At 39.8% G+C, this 17008-nt stretch overlaps 1 protein-coding gene across 2 annotated transcripts in view; it reads left to right on the forward strand.

Annotated features, from left to right (window-relative positions):
- Nucleotides 1–359: 359 nt before the first annotated feature.
- The window catches only part of ARNT (aryl hydrocarbon receptor nuclear translocator), a gene marked incomplete at its 5' end in the record, with an annotated part of 58666 nt that continues 42017 nt past the window's right edge, over nt 360–17008 (forward strand). Inside the window, 2 exons of one of the 2 annotated variants that reach the window (XM_081112446.1) lie at nt 360–402; nt 14233–14344. In XM_081112446.1, the coding sequence (XP_080968572.1) occupies nt 378–402; nt 14233–14344 (137 nt within the window). Of the gene's footprint in view, nt 403–14232; nt 14345–17008 lie in introns of those variants that run through there. The other variant, XM_081112447.1, reaches the window with a different exon arrangement.

A 17008-nucleotide genomic window follows, 5' to 3' on the forward strand; every position in this document is an offset into this window, starting at 1 on the left:
ATCACTGACCTCTGACGCCCAAGAGGTGGGATTAGGCAGACAGCTGACTTCTTCCTCGCCCTCCCTCCGCCACTGGACCGGCTGGTTCAGTGGCCTGCCCTGCCCGTGGCCGACTTGGCGTTTCCATTGGTCAGTTTCCCCGAGGAGGCTGGCCCTGGCTGTGACCCCGCCCCATGTGGGCGGGGCCTCCCCGCCGTAGGATCTGGGGACGGTGGGGGTTGTTGTGGCCGCCATCTTGGGTTCCGCGGTAGCGGTGGCGGCCGTAGGGTGCCGCGTCGGGGAGTGGCTCTTCCCTCCTGCTCCCCCCTCCCGCCCCGCTCGGTGGCAGTGGCTCCTCCCACCGGGGGGGTGGCGGGACGGCGGTGGCACCTACGGCTATGGCGGCTACAACTGCTAATCCCGGTGAGGAGACGGAGGACTGGGGCTCCTCGAGAGGAGGAGGGGCTGACGGGGTTGGCAACTAAGGTGGACCCTGGGCTGAGGGGCCGTCGTGGGAGCTGAGGGCACGGGGACGCGTGGTGGGCCGGGAGGGGGCACTGGGGGGGATGGGATTGACCTGGGGGAGGGGCCCGACCCTGGGGACTTGGCGGAGACTCGAGGTGGAGAGGGAGGCAGCGGGCGGGGGTTGGGGGTCCCGTACCCCGAGTTCTGTTGGGGCTGGTGTTCGGTAGGGTCCGCCTTCAACCCTCTGCCCACGGGAGCTGCTGGACGCCAAATAGCTGGGTAGAGGGGCTCGGTTTAAAAGTAGTTTAGACTCATGAACGCCGGACCACGTTGCTGTTTATCTGAGGTGGCGCTTTCTAACGTTTAGCTTGAAATTTGAAGTTAAGAATATTTGGGTATGTTCGCACGGTTTCTGTAGACTGTACCCTGCCCCCCTCCGCACCCCACCGCACCCCACCCACCCCACCGCGCCACGGGCTATCCTTGGAAACTCGCGTTTACGTCTTAGAGGTGCCTCGTAGTGTCTTCAGCTGCTGGGGCGGAGGTTTGTGAAATAAATGGTTTGAGGTTCAGGGCAGCCCTTAACAGCACGCATTCAGCAACCCCCGTTTAAATGCTGTTAGGTGCGGGTCGCAGCGTTTCCCACTCTGACAGGAAGGTTCCGTTCCAAGCCATTGCTCAGTGAACATCTCTTCCAAAGGGGGAGCTTGGACATTGGAAAAAGAGATGGAGCGAGGTGGAGTGCATCATGTCTAGACAGATCAGGTCTTCAAATTCCTAGTCCCAGGCCTCTTTCCACGATATTACAGTTACTTACCCATAGGAAGTGTTTCATTTTAGGGATCCTGGTTTACCTGGGCCATTTTCTTGCAAAATGAAATCCCTTCTTAGAAATCCCTACCTCTAATAGACTTAAGAGGTGGGGATGAATTTCTTGAAAATACAACGTGGAAGGGATTCAGTGCTGTTTCCACGCTGCAGTTTAAATCGGGTTTCTTTCGTGTCTGCAAAGTCAGTATTATTTTGCAATATCCAGATTTTGCTATAATAGTTGAATCACTGTGAAATTTACTCTTGCCTACCACATTTCTGGGAATAGAACTGCTTAAAGCAGTTATTTTGTCACATGTCAATATCATATTTTTAAATCTTTTAAGTTTTTTTTTTCTTATAGAGGAAAAGAAGATAAAATTCCATTGTAGGAAGTGCTTAGTAATGTAATCAAATCGGAAAGATGCTATTATTATAGCCTTATAGTAAAATAACCTAATTCCTATCTGGGGAGTAAAGAAACAAGATTTTAAATCGATAACACATTGCAAAATACTTATATAATCCTAGTCAAGTTGCAAAGCATTTCTGTTATCAAGACGTTGCCTGGGTAAACAAGTTCAGTGCATATGTCCGAAATTCCCCCCCCCCCCCCAGTAGTGTGGGTGGGGTTGCTTTATTTTGTTGTATGTGTGTGTGTGGTTTTTTTAACCGTAACCGGAATGACAATCACTTGACCACATTTTCATTAGCTGATTAATATCAGCTTAAATCTGTAAGCAAAAAATATTGTACATGTGTTGAATCCTTGCTAATGAAACAGTTGATTTTGTTGATTGACAGTCCACTTCTGCAATTCTTAGGTTTATTTTTTGATTCTGAAAAATTCTTCAAACTCTTCCAAGTTATTGATCTCATGTTCAGCACATTATAATTAAATTAGAAAATGTATTTTTTCCCTTCATTTCTTTTGCTACTTTATATCAAAAGAAAGATCATAGATGCATTGTGGACTTTTAGTAGCCTGTTGCTTTTTGGGAAATGAGGACCGTGAAAGGAGGGACACAAGGTGGAAATGTACTGTGCTCGGTGAAAAAAAAAATAGTTTTCAGGTCAGAATTCTTTGTCGCATGGTCAAATCTTTTCTTAGAGCCATTTTAGGGACTAGCGACATCATACCTATTTCTTTGAGTTTTTTCTACTTTTTTTGCTGGTGGTTATTTCCCTACAGTTTATGTTCTGTCTTTACATATGTCTGCAAAGGGCTTTTGTATTAACTGTTATCTCTAAGCTTCATTTAATTCTTAGCATTAATAATAATGCTTGATCATTTTAATTGTACTTGGAGTATGATTTAGGGCAGTGATGGCGAACCTTTTGAGCTCGATGTGTCAGCATTTTGAAAAACCCTAACTTAACTCTGGTGCCATGTCACATATAGAAATTTTTTGATATTTGCAACCATAGTAAAACAAAGACATATTTTTGATATTTATTTTATATATTTAAATGCCATTTAACAAAGAAAAATCAACCAAAAAAATGAGTTCATGTGTCAGAGGTGACACATGTCATAGGTTCGCCATCACTGATTTAGGGACTCTTTGGTGGCCCTTCAGTATCTTGCAGGGGACCTGGTTTCTTTGCATCTTCACTGTCTTAACATGATGCCGGATCAAGAGAAATAGTAAGAAACGGTTTACACTCTACTCTCTAATAAGAATTATGCTGGCCCTATGGTTTGGCTTAGTGGATAGAGCATCAGCCTGTGGACTGAAGGGTCCCGGGTTTGATTCCAAAGGCACATGCCCAGGTTGTGGGCTCGATCCCCTGTGGGGGTGTGCGGAGGCAGCCAATCAATGATTCTCTCCCATCATTGATGTTTCTATCTCTTCTCTGAAATCAATAAAAATATATTTTAAAAAAGAGTTATGGTGAAGTGATAGTTCTAATATTATGATGGCTTTTTTTCCACATGAATTGATAATTCTTTATATTCTTTTATTTTTTACTAATTTTACTTCCATTGGCAAATAGGAGTGGGTGGGTATGGCCCATGAAGTCTTAGGCTGTATTTTTCTTGTCAATAGAATACTAACAATTTTTAGGAACACTTTTAAAATTGCATGTGTGATTGACTAAGGTGCTGGTAGGGAAGAGAGTAGGCATTTGAGTTACAATTCAGTATTCAAACCAAAGATGTGAATGAGTTTGTAGGAGTATAGGTTTTTCCTCCCTTAATTCTGGTATTCTCTTTAGTAGAGTTCTTTTTTTGTGCTACCATTAGTACCATTTATTGTGGATGGAGAATGTGGTAGAAGGCAAAGGAAAGAATACTGTTAGGGTTTGTAAGGCTGACATTTAGGAAAAAATGTCCTTTTCACATAATTTTTGCCTACATAAATTACAGTTTTAAAAGCATCAATTAACAATTTATGCAGTGTAAAATTAAGATGCCAAGATACTCTTATTATATTCTATTACAAAACACTTTTGAAAAATTACTAATTTACTAATTGAAATATAATTAACATTTTTGAAAAAGAACCTTAATCTGCATTCTTTTTATACTATTAGATTTGTGGCATCAACCTGAATCATCTCCATTTTCTTAGAAATTAAGAAGTAAATACTTCTGCTTTCTTGCGACTCTAGTTTTGTTGTTGTTTTGAAATAGTGGCCTCTCAGCTTAGTTTTTCAAATTCCAAACCTACCCTTCTATCAGCCCAACGGATGAAACTAATATGTTGTCTTATGGTTGTTTTGTGAAATTTTTTTGTGGTTTTCTGCTATGGATCACTATCTTATAATGCAATAACAATAGGAATTTCCACAGCAGTTGATCTTCAAAAACTAAATTGCAAAACTCGAAACAAACCCTTTTTAAAATTATTTTACTTAGGCCATGACGTCTTGTGGGTATTTAATTTCAAAACTAGTAAAATTTGAACTAAGCTTTCTTATTTAAAAGACATCTTTAGTTGAATAATCTTTAACATACTCCTTTTTTGTGCTCACCAATGTTACCTCATATCTATTTCCCTTCTTAACTTTATCTTTCATGATGATCACAGTTTTGTATTCTTTTATTTATCTAGTTATCACATCTTTTTTGCATAAAATATTTTGCATGTAATATTTAAAATAGCCATATTTAAATGTTAAAACATCTATATGTTTAATATTATTTTAATCATAATTATCCATGCATATATTTAACAACTGTTCTACATGATTGTTGCAAAAACAGCAATCTTCTACTCCCTTCTCTCAGTTCCTTCCCAGTGACAACCATTTTTATATCTTTTAACCAAATTTTTTGTTTAATTAAATGTCCCTGAAGTAAGACTCCAGTTTTCAAACTGAAGGAGCCAGACCAGTGAATGAAAACAAATCACATCAAGGCATAGTATCATGAAATTGCAGCATCAGATGCAGAGAGCATCCTATAAGCTCCAGAGAGGGGGAAAAAAAAATCGATCCGTTCAAAAGGTTCAGGAATCATCTAGGTCTTGTTTCTCAGTGATCACACAGGAAGTAGAAGACAGTGAAGCAATGGCTTCAAAATTCTGAGGCAAAATAATATCCAACTTAGAATTCCCTATCTAGGCAAACTATCAAGTAGTGAAATAAAAGAAAGGTATTTTCATACATACATCCAAGGTCTCCCTTACACTCTTTTTCAGGAACTCACTAGACTCTAATGACTAGAGGATGTGCTTCTCCAGTAGGAGAGAGTCAACCAGGAAAGAAGAAACAGTACAGGAAAGAGGCAGGACCTTCGGAGAAAAGCACTCGTTTTACAGACGTTGCAGTTATTTCCCAGTTTTCAGTTTGACCCTCACTTTCATCTTTGCTCAGCGTTCTCCAGACTGGAGGACCTCTGGTTTACATTCTCCAGAGAATAAATCAGTCTTTTGACAGGGTGAAGGAGGGGCAGTTTTTCTAGAAGGAACCAGGGAGGGAGAGGATCTGTGAATCTACCTGCTGCTTAAACAGAAGTTGAACCAGTCCTTTTAATTTTGGCTTTTATTCATCCTGCACACCCCCACACCCCCACTCCCTCATCCCGTACTCCCATTAGTCACCAGTTCCTAGACTTTGGGGGATTTCGCCATGCAAATTAGGTTTTGTTTTCTGCTTTTTTCCTTGCTGGCTTAGGAGTGAGTTCTTGTGGGTCTACCAAGGAAGTTATTTCCAGTTTCCAACAATTTATTGTTCCTTTCTCCCTCCCACATTTCTATCCATGTGGTTTTACATTGTATAAAATTGTTTTTCTCATATATATGTATATATTTGGGGGGTTGGGTGGGAGAAAGTAAAAGTAGATGTATACATTTAATCCACTATTCTTATTAAGTTGCATAGTTTTACAATTTTAGAGGTTCCTTTACCTTTTCATTCTGCTATCATACTAATTTAGGCCTTTATCACCTCATTTTTTATTAGTCGAATTCATCTTTCTACTTCTGTTACTTCAAACTTTAAATTTATCAGATTAATCTTTTAAATTATATTTTCTTATCACTCTGACTTAATGGTGTATTATATCTTTCAGTTGTTGAGTCAGATCTAAGATTTTATCATGGCATTCAAAGCCTTCTCACAGTTGGGTAGCACTTGACATCTTATTTTTTTCTCCCAAATATAGACTCAAGGCTCTTTGTAGGCCTGTTTTCCCTATAGCTCTTCAAAGCTATTTGCTCTGCATGTCTTTTTGTCTATGTGGACTGTCTCCTTTACTTTTTTGAGGCCCTGCTTGACCTACCTTTTAAAACTTCCTGACTGGCTCCTGCCTGCCTGTTTCTTTTGGGTTTTCCTTCCTATTGAGGACCTTCTCTGCACTAGGGACTATGCCAGACCTTAATTTAAACCATGCCAGAGCCATCTTTTCTTTCTCTAAATTCTTCTAACTATTAGGTCCTATGTAAACCTATTACTAAAAGTAGGAACTTTATTATTATTATTTTTTTAAATATATTTTATTGATTTTTTACAGAGAGGAAGGGAGAGAGATAGAGAGTTAGAAACATCGATGAGAGAGAATCATCGATCAGCTGCCTCCTGCACATCTCCTACTGGGGATATGCCCGCAACCCAGGTACATGCCCTTGACCGGAATCGAACCTGGGACCTCTCAGTCCGCAGGCCGACGCTCTATCCACTGAGCCAAACCGGTTTCGGCGGAACTTTATTTTTTTTAATGGGAACATTTTGCTTTTTCTTAGGAAAGTTATTTATACTGGCTATTTAAAACTTACAGGATGAAATAGAAAAGTAAACTTATAAATTAGTAAAAATTTGAAGGATTGCCAAAACCCAGTGCTAGTGGAGGTATGGATAATTTGTTACTGATGAGGCTCTTAATTGGTATAACCTTCTTGGAGGGTAATGGGCTCCTTTAGTCATTCAGAAATTTGTTTGTATGGGAATACTACTGGCATCTGTGCATACACGAGGCTATTCATCAAAACGTTTATGATAGTGTCAGGAGCTATGATCAATTAGCTTACAATTCTGTAGGAATTACTTGTCTAAAGAAGGCTTGATGTCTTCATAGAAGATGTTTTTTGTTTGTTTGTTAATCCTGACCTGAGGATATTTTTTCCATTGATTTTTAGAGAGAGTGGAAGGGAGGGGGAGAGACAGAAACATCAGTATGAGAGAGACACATCAATTGGTTAAATCCTTCACACTCCCCCACTGGTGCTGGGGATTGAGCCTGCAACTGAGGTACGTGCCCTTGACTGGAATTGAAGTCGGAACCCTTCAGTCCACTAAGCCAAACTGGCTAGGGTGACTTATGTTCTTTATTATTTCCTTCCTTATGCTTGCTTTGCATTTGTATTGTTCTTTTTCTAGATTCTTTTTTTTTAAAAATATATTTTATTGATTTTTTACAGAGAGGAAGGGAGAGAGATAGAGAATTAGAAACATCGATGAGAGAGGAACATCGATCAGCTGCCTCCTGCACATCTCCTACTGGGGATGTGCCCGCAGCCCAGATACATGCCCTTGACCGGAATCGAACCTGGGACCTTTCAATCCGCAGGCCGACGCTCTATCCACTGAGCCAAACCGGTTTCGGCCTTTTTCTAGATTCTTGAGGTAGAAACTTAGATGGTTGATTTGACTTTTCCTCTTTTCCAATATATGCATTTTAGTGCTATAAAATTTCCTCTGAGTACAGCTTTTGCTGTGTGCCACAAAAATTTGCTAACTTGTATTTTCATTTTAGTTCAGTGTATTTTTATTTCCTTTGAAACTTCCTCTTTGATTCATTTATTGTTTAGAAGTGTGTTTAGTGTCTGTGTGTATGGAGACTTTCCTTTTATTTTTTTGGTACTGATATCTAGTGTGATTCCATTGTAGGTGGAGAACTATAATCTATGATTTCAGATCTTTTAAATTAGTTGTTTGTCTAATGGCTAAAAATGTGGTCTATCTTGCCACTTGAAAAGAATGTGTATGTGTTGTTGAGTGGAGTATTTCTATAAATATTAATTACCTAATGTTAATGTTGTTGAGATCTATATCTTTGCTGATTTGTCTCTCTAATTCCATCAATTTTTTAAAAATATGTTTTTATTGATTTTTAGAGAGAAAGGAAAGGAGAGGAAGAGAGGAGAGAGAGAGATAGAAACATCGATGAGAAACACTGATTGCTGCCTCCTGCAAGCCCCCTCTTGGGAATAGAGCCCAAAACCCAGGCACGTGCCCTGACTGGGAATCAAACCAGTCTTGACCTTTTGGTCCATGAATCGACGCTCAACTACTAAGAGGCATAGTTGAAGTCTCCAACTATAATTATTTTCTCCTTTCTGTCCTGTCAGTTTTTATATAACATATTTTTCAGCTCTTTTGGTTGGTGTGTGTACACCAGTTGTCTTCTTGGTGGATTGAATCTTTATTATATAACTAGAGGCCCGGTGCACAAAAATTTGTGCACTGGGGTGGGGGGGGGGGGAGGGGGAGTCCCTCAGCCCGGCCTGTGCCCTCTAGCAGTCTGGGAACCCTTGGGAGATAATGACCTGCTGGCTTAGGCCTGCTCCCGGGTGGCAGAGGGCAGGCCCAATCCCTAGGTGCAGCCCCTGGTCGGGCTCAGAGCAGGGCCGATTGGGGAGTTGGGGCGCCGCCCCTTGTCATGCACAGAGCAGGGAGATTGGGAGGTTGTGATGCCACCCTCAGTCATGATCAGGGTAGGGCCAATTGGGGGGTTGGGGCTCTGTACCCTGTCACGCACAGAGCAGGGCCAATCGGGGTTGGGGCGCTGCCCCCGTCACACACAGAGCAGGGCCCATCGGGGTTGGGGCACCGCCCTCTATCACCCACAGAGCAGGGGCGATCAGGGGGTTGGGGTGCTGCCACTCTCACACTCAGGGCAGGGCCAATGGGGAGGTTATGGCTCTACCCCGTCACACACAGAGCAGGGCCCGTGGGGGGGGCGGTGGAGAGCTCCCCCCTATCAGGCACAGAGCAGGGCTGATCAGGGGGTTGGGGCGCCTTCCCCTGTCACGAACAGAGCAGGGTGGATAGGGAGGTTGTGGCCCCGCCCCCTGTCACACACATAGCTGCAGGGCGATCAGGGGGTTTGGGCGCTGCCCCCTGTCACGCTGATTCCGGTGCCGGGAGGCCTCATGGCTCCGCTGATCCCGGTGCTGGGAGGCATATTACCCTTTTACTATATAGGGTAGAGGCCTGGTGCATGGGTGGGGCCAGCTGGTTTGCCCTGAAGGGTGTCCTGGATCAGGGAGGGGGTCCCCACTGGGGTGCCTGGCCAGTCTGGATGAGGGACTAAGGGCTGTTTTCAGGCTGGGGGTGACTGAAGCTCCCAATTGCTCCTTTTTTTCTTTTTTTCTTTTTATTCTGGGCCAGCTTTAGCTTTGAGGCTTGGCTCCAGCTCTTAGGCCTCCGCTGCTGAAAGTAGGTTTCTGGCCTTTGCTTACAATGTTGCGAATCTGCTGGCTGAAGTCCGGTGGTATTTGTTACATAGTTTTAAACTGCAGGCTCAGAGGCCTGCAGCGGTAGGCGGGGAACGTTGGAGTCCTCCGTCACTGAGGCAAGCAAGCCTCATGTTAGTTTCAAGCTGCCTGGCTGCCGGCCGCCATCTTGGATGACAGTTAATTTGCATATCTGTCTGATTAGCCAATGAAAAGGGTAGCGGTCGTACGCCAATTACCATGTTTTTCTTTTATTAGTGTAGATAGATGTCCTGCTTTGTCTCTGGCAATTTTATTTGCTCTAGAGTTTGCTTTATCTGATTATTATTAATATAGCCACTCTTGCTTTCCTTTGATTAATGTTTACATGATATATCTTTTTCCATTCTTTTACTTTCAACCTGCCTCTACTGTTATATTTGAAACAAATTTCTTGTAGACAGCATATAGTTGGATTATGTTTTTTAATTTGCTCTGCCTATCTCTCTATTGTAGATTGGCATTTAGTCCATATACATTTAATAACATTATTTAGGCCATTAACATTTAATAAAATTACTGGTATGTTTGAGCTTAAGTCTGCTATTTTATGTTTTGGTTTGGTCTTTCTTTCTGTCTTTGTTTCTTTATTTTCTTCTTTTTGCCTTCATGTAAATTATTTGAATATTTTTTTAGAATTCTATTTTGATTCTATGTTTGTTAGTGTATCTCCTTGTATTTTTTTTCTTATAATTGTTGTAGTACCTATTGCATTATATAAACATAACTTGTTCAGTCTATTGGTGGCTTCATTATTTTATCAGTTTGAGTAAAGTGTTGAAATCTTACCTTTCTTTACATTCCTTTACCCTCTCCATTTATAATTTCATTGTATTAAGTATTTTCCCTGTATACATTTAGAAACAGCATTGTAGTTTTTGTTTGAACTATCAAACATAATTAGAAAACTCAAAAGGAGTTTATTGGTTTTATCTATATTTTTGCATACTGTGTTCTTTCTTAATGTTCCAAAATTCCTTCTTTTGTAATTTCCTTTCTGTTTAGAGAATTTTGTTTAGCCATTCTTTTTTAGGGTAGGTCTGATGACAAATTTTTCTTAGTTTTCCATCATCAGAGAATGTGGGTTTTCCTTTCATTCTAAATGATGTTTTCACTGGGTATAGAATTCTAGGTTGGCAGTTCTTTTTTTTCAGAACCTAAAATAATGTTGTATTTTCTTTTAGCTTTCCTATTTTTGATGAAAGATATGAATTGTTTTATATTTGAATTGTTTTTCCTCTATAACTAAGGTGTCATCTTTCTCTAGCTACTTAAAAAGTTTTCTTTGTCTTTTGGTTTTAGAAATTTACTTATAATGTGTATTGGAATGGATTTCTTTAGGTTTATCCTTTAGAGGTTTACTCAACTTCTTGAATCTGTAGGTTACATCTCTTGCCAAATTTAGGAAGCTTCAGATGTTATTTTTCAGCCTTACCTTTTTCTATTTTCTTTCCAGGGCTCTATAGTGACAAAATATGTCTTTTGTTATAGTTACATAGATCCCTGAGACCCTGTTAATTTGTTTTTCTGTTTATTCCCCTTCACTCCCAGTCTATTTTATTTCAACAAGCACTGTGTTAGTGCTTGTTGAAGCGTTTTAGTCATGGCTGCTTTTAAAATCTTTGTCTGATACTGCTAACATCTGTGTCATATTATTGTTGGCATCTATTGCTTGTTATTTTTCATTCAATTTGAGATCATCTTGGTTCTTGGTATGATAAATAATTTTTTAAAATATGAAGCCTAGATATATATTTTTATAAAAAATTAATAAGTGCATATTTTTGTGTTAATGTTATTTGATATTGGATCTTATTTAAACCTGTTTTAGCTGGCTTTCACTAGCACCACATTGGGGCTGGGTGATGAGAAGTGCTGCCTTGTTATTGTGAGGTGGAAATAGAATTCCAGGTTCCCTACTAAACCTTGTTGACACCTGAAGTGGAGGCTTCTTGTTACTGCTGGATGGGGATGGAAGTTACATCTCCTCACATGTCTCCACTGACACTGTATGGGACAGGTTTTCATTTCCAAAGTTCCAAGACCCTACTTGTCCTCTGACACCATTTCAGGCCTCTGTTACAGCCTCACAAGGATGGATGTTTTGCCTCCCTACTCAGGATGTTTGCTGGCAGGGTGCAACTGAGGTCCCGATTTTCCTCTGGTGTTTGGCTGGGGAAGAGATGGTTATCTAAGAACTTTCTGTCTTGGTAAACTGCCTATTTCCTGGTCCTGTGGCTCGAAAGAGCAGGCTTTTGGGGCAGCTATTTGTAGTCTGTACCCCTTCGTGTCACCAGGTTGCTGACTTTTCCAGCCCTGTGTCTGGGATATATGAGGCACCAAGAAAACCCAGGGGAACTTATCAACCTATCATTCTTCAATCATGTGGTATTAGCTCATCTGCCTTTTCTTCACCTTTCAGAGTATTCTTATGTTTGTTTTATAGATGATGTTCAGACTTTTAGTTGTATTTAGCAGGATGAATAAGGAAAAGTACATGTACTCCATTGTCATGGGAGCAGAAATAAGTATGTGACATTTAATAAGAAAATTTTGTAAAATAAATTAATGGGGAATGGAGGACTTTCCTATGATAATTTAAAATGTACTTTAAAGCTGTTGTAGTCAAAAGTGCTGGATGTTGATACAAGAGCAGGAAAATATATTAATATAGAATAGAAGTATAGAAAGATCAATTATCTATAGATACTTAAAGTTTAATAAAGGAGTCACTTCAGGTAAGTAAGGAAAGGATGGGCTATTCAGCAAATGATGTTAGAATAGCTATCCATTTGGAAGAATACAGTAGAGTCCTATTTTATGTTAGGTAGGCATATGGTAATAAATTCCAGATGGATTGAAAATCTAAATATGGCCCTGGCCTGTATAACTCAGTTAGTTGGAGTGTCATCTGTTCACCAGAAGGGCCCGGGTTTGATTCCTGGTTAGGATACATACCTAGGTTTTGGGTTCGATCCCTTGTTGGGGTATGTGCCGAAGGTGGCCAGTTGATGTGTCTCTCTCACATTGATTTTTCTCTCACTTTCCCTCCCCCTTTATTTCTAAAATCGATTTTTAAAAAATCTAAATGTGAAAAACAAAACTATAAGGAAATACGGAAATTATCTGGAGGTTTTGGGGAGCTTTCCTAAGCAAGACAAAAATCCAGGAATTATTTGGGAAATATATTGATAAATTTAACAACATAAATGTGTAAAATGTGTATAGTTATTTGTAATATATAATGGACAAATGATTCAGTATCTTTTACATGCTGATCTTACAAGTTTATTAGAAAAAGTACATATTCAGCATACACATATTAAAGGTATGAAGAGTCAACTCATTGATTTTTGATAACTAATAAATATAAAAAGAAATAATGCAAGTTAAAGCAAAGGGATTTTTATTGACTTTATTGGGGTGACATTGGTTAATAAAATTATAGGTTTCAGATGTGATAATGTACTATTTTTATCTACCAGAATTGGTAAAATTAAAAAGTATAATATCCAGTACTGATGAAGGAAATAGGTACTCTTTTATCCTGTTCGTGGGAGCATAAATTGTAACAACCTTTTTGGAATGTAATTTAGCAATATCTATCAAAATTTTAAATGCTTATATAGTTGGACACAGTGAATTCCATCTCTAGGAATCTAAAATAGCAAAAGAGAATTTAAAGTTGTATATTTAAATGTCCTTGGAGCATTATTTATAATAGTAAAAGTAAAAAACTTGTAATGATAAATAGAATAGTAACATATCCTATATAATAATACCCTAATATGCAAATCGACCAAACAGCGGAAGGGTCAGTGCACTCCCACAGGGGGTGCACCACTCAGCCAGAAGCTGGGCTAACGGCTGGCGAGTGCAGCGGTGGTGACGGGAGCCTCTCTGGCCTCCGCTGCAGGCAGGTGGTAAGGACTGAGGAGTCCCAGACTGTGAGGGCCCAGGACTGCAAGAGGGATGTCTGACAGCTGGCTTGGGCCCGATCCCCAGGGGATCGGGCCCAAGCCAGCAGGTGGACATCCCCCGAGGTGTCCCAGACTTCAAGAGGGACCTCCCCTCCCCACAGAGCACGAATGTCATGCACTGGGCCTCTAGTAGTTATAGAATTGAAATTATAAAAATGAATGAGGTATATATGTGTGTGATTGTGTTTGTGTACGAATATCCATGATGTATATTTTTTTAAAAAGCAAGTTGCAGATCAGGATTCCATTTTCATTAAAAAATGTGCCTATTTTTTATTAGAGATATAGGTATATATAATCTAAGCGAAAAATAAAAGATGAGTTTAACTGATAACAGTGGTTCTTTCTGGGAAATGAGATTGAATCGGAAGGAGGGGGGGGCAATAAAAGATGCAGGAAAGGGACTTAGAGTTTTACCTTATATAATTTTTTGAGTATTGGTAGGTGATATTTATTTTTGGGTTTTCTGTGTTTTTAAAAAAATACTGATTTTTTTTTTTACAGGGAGGAAGGGAGAGGGATAGAGAGTTAGAAACATCGATGAGAGAGAAACATTGATCAGCTGCCTCCTGCACACCCCCTACTGGGGATGTGCCTGCAACCAAGGTACATGCCCTTGACCGGAATTGAACCTGGGACCCTTCAGTTCACAGGCCGACGCTCTATCCCCTGAGCCAAATTGGTTAGGGCTGTATTTTTTAATAAAATAAAATAAAATAAAGGAGCTAAGTTATATATATTTGTTGCATGAATGCGATGTATAAACCAATTTGTGTATATGTTTAGATTAATATTATGTAACAATTAGAAGTTTTTAAAAGTGAAGTCAGCAGAATATATATAGTGCTTTCTCTTCCAAACTGGGAAATCTTTTACTAGTGTAAGAATTCAAGAAGAGCAATCTGGACATGAACATTGTGTTTTCTAGCAAAATACTGTGATTTTTATCTATAACTTAGCCTTTCTTCTGGCCAACTTGATTATGATGGTGAACAGTGATGGTAATTATAAGCAAGGACCATCTTTTTAAAATGTGTATTTCCGTTTTTCACTGATAGAAATGACATCAGATGTACCATCACTGGGTCCAGCCATTGCCTCTGGAAACCCTGGGCCTGGGATTCAAGGTGGAGGAGCCATTGTACAGAGACCTATTAAGCGGCGACCAGGGTAAGTTTGGGGTAAATTATGTCATGAATGTCTCTCCTAATAACCAGCCTGACTTACTTAATAGCTGAACCCTCTTGACTATTCCTAACCCTTTCACTTCAACTGGTTACTTACTGCACTGCTCTTAAGTAACTTTTTAAAAAATATATATTTATTTTTATTGATTTCAGAGAGGAAGGGAAAGGGATAGAACGATAGAAACATCAATGATGAGAGAGAATGATTGATTGGCTGCCTCCTGCACGCCCCCTACTGAGGATCGAGCCTACAACCCGGACATGTGCTCTTGACTGGAATCCAACCCGGGACCCTTCAGTCTGCAGGTTGACGCTCTGTCCACTGAGCCAAATCGGCTAGGCAGGGAAGTAATTCTTTTTAGTCCCTGGATTTTTTAATGTTTATTTTATTATTTTTTAAATTGATTTTTATTTATTTTTGTTAATCCTCACCCAAGGATATTTTTTTCATTGATTTTTAGAGAGGGTGAAAAGAGGGAGGAAGGGTGGGAGGGAGGGAGGAAGGGAGGGGGAGAGGGAGGGAGAGAGAGAGAGAGAGAGAGAGAGAGAGAGAGAGAGAGAGAGAGAAAGAAAGAAACATCCATGTGAGGAAGAAACATGAATTGGTTGCCTTCCGCATGTGCCCCTGTAGACTGACCCTACAACCCAGGTATGTGCCATTGACTGGGAATTGAACCTGCCACCCATAGGTCTGTGGGCTGACGCTCTAACCACTTAGCATGTGGGCCATGGCTGAATTTTTAAAATATACAATTGGTGTCTTTGTCTATTTATCTTTCTAGCTATCTATTTATTATTTTTTTAATCCTCACCTGAGGATATTTTTTCCATTACTTTTCAGAGAGAGTGGCAGGGAACCTTCCACGACCCTTTGGTTCCTGGGATGACACTCTAACCATTGAGCAAACTGATCAGGGCTTGTCTAAGTTTCCTATAAGCAGTTTTTTAAAACCAAAAATTTCTGCAGTATAAAGGACTATGACTGTTACTGAGAAAACTTTTACTGCTTTCATTAAACTTTGTGTCTGCATTCTCAAAATGTTTTTGGTAGGCTCTCTACTTTCATGAATTTAGAGAATGCTGAACCCTAGAATATTTCTTCTCTAAGTTATTAATATGGTTTTCTTGTGTGTGTTTGTTTTTTTTTAAATTTTATTTCAGAAAGAAAGGGAGAGGGAGAGAGATAGAAACATCGATGAGAGAGAATCATTGATTGGCTGCCTTCTGCACACTCCTTACTGGGGTATCGAACCCGCAATCTGGGCATGTGCCCTTGACCAGGGTGGAACCCAGGACCCTTCAGTGTGTAGGCCAATGCTGTATCCACTGAGCCAAACCAGCTATGGCTGATATGTTTCTTGATTTGGAATGCAGAATCTATTTAGTTCCAAAAGTATTTATGAAATGCCTAATTAGCATAAGGCATTAGGCTGATTGCTAGTAGGATATGGAGGTAAATAAGACACAGTCCTTGCCTTTAAGTTGCTTATGAACATAATCAACTGAAAGGGATCATCATTACATACATAAATATAACACAAGGTAAAATATGCCACGGTTGTTAAGAAAGAAAAACAAATAGACTGTTGTGTTTCACAGTATGGTAAAGATTGGGAAAGACTTCAAAAAGGAGGTTGCTTTAGAAAGGCCTGGAAGCACGGGTAGTATTTTTATCCATTTTTTGGCATTAAAATTTCCTTTTTCCTTTTTAAAAATTATGTAGTTAATATTATAGCTAGTCTTTAGTTTTATCCCATCAATAGTAATGCAAGAGTGATTCCTTAATAACATATTAAGACTTGTTATGTCTCTAAGGGCTTTACACATTTTAACTTATGTACTGAGGCATAGGGTGGATAAATAACTTACCCAAGGTTCTAAAGTAAGGGGAAGATCTGTGATGTGAACCTTGGGAAGTTAGCTTTAGAGTCCACTCTCTTAAATTCAGTGTTATGTCTGTAAAAAAAAATCACAAAAATTTAGAAGCAATATAAATATCAAAATTAGGGGCTTGCTTAAGTTACAGTATATTTAAAAATGGAGTACTGGCCCTAGCCAGTTTTGCCCAGTGGATAGAGCATTGGCCTGTGGACCAAAGGGTCTCTGGTTCAGTTCAGGTCAAGGGCACATACCTTGGTTGCAGGCTCCTCCCGGGCCCAGGCCTTGGTCAAGGCTTGTGCAGGAGGCAACAAGTTGATGTGTTTCTCTCACATTGATGTTTCTCTCTCTCTTTCCTTCTCTCTTCTACTCTCCCTAAAAATCAATGAAAAAATGTCCTTGGGTGAGAATTAACAACAACAACAAAAAAGAGTACTGTACAGCTATTAGAAGTGACAGATATATATCAGTACAGAAAAATTTTCCCAATGTATTGAGAAAAGAGATTACAATATATGTAATATAGCACTCTATCAGAAATATGTATAACTTATGATAGCAAAAACACTGAAAGGATACTTATGGAATTTCTGGGTTATGGGTTTATGGGAGACGTATTTCTTCTTTTGTTTTTCATTATTTCCAGATTTTTGAAATAAATGTGTGTGTATTGGTAATCAGGAAAATATATTAAAAGAAGCAATACACATTCTTTTAAAGAATAGAAAATATAGCCCTAATCGGTTTGGCTCAGTGGATAGAGTGTCGG

Source organism: Myotis nattereri (genome assembly GCF_964212035.1).
Source record: "Myotis nattereri genome assembly, chromosome: 18".
Lineage (NCBI taxonomy): Eukaryota > Metazoa > Chordata > Mammalia > Chiroptera > Vespertilionidae > Myotis > Myotis nattereri.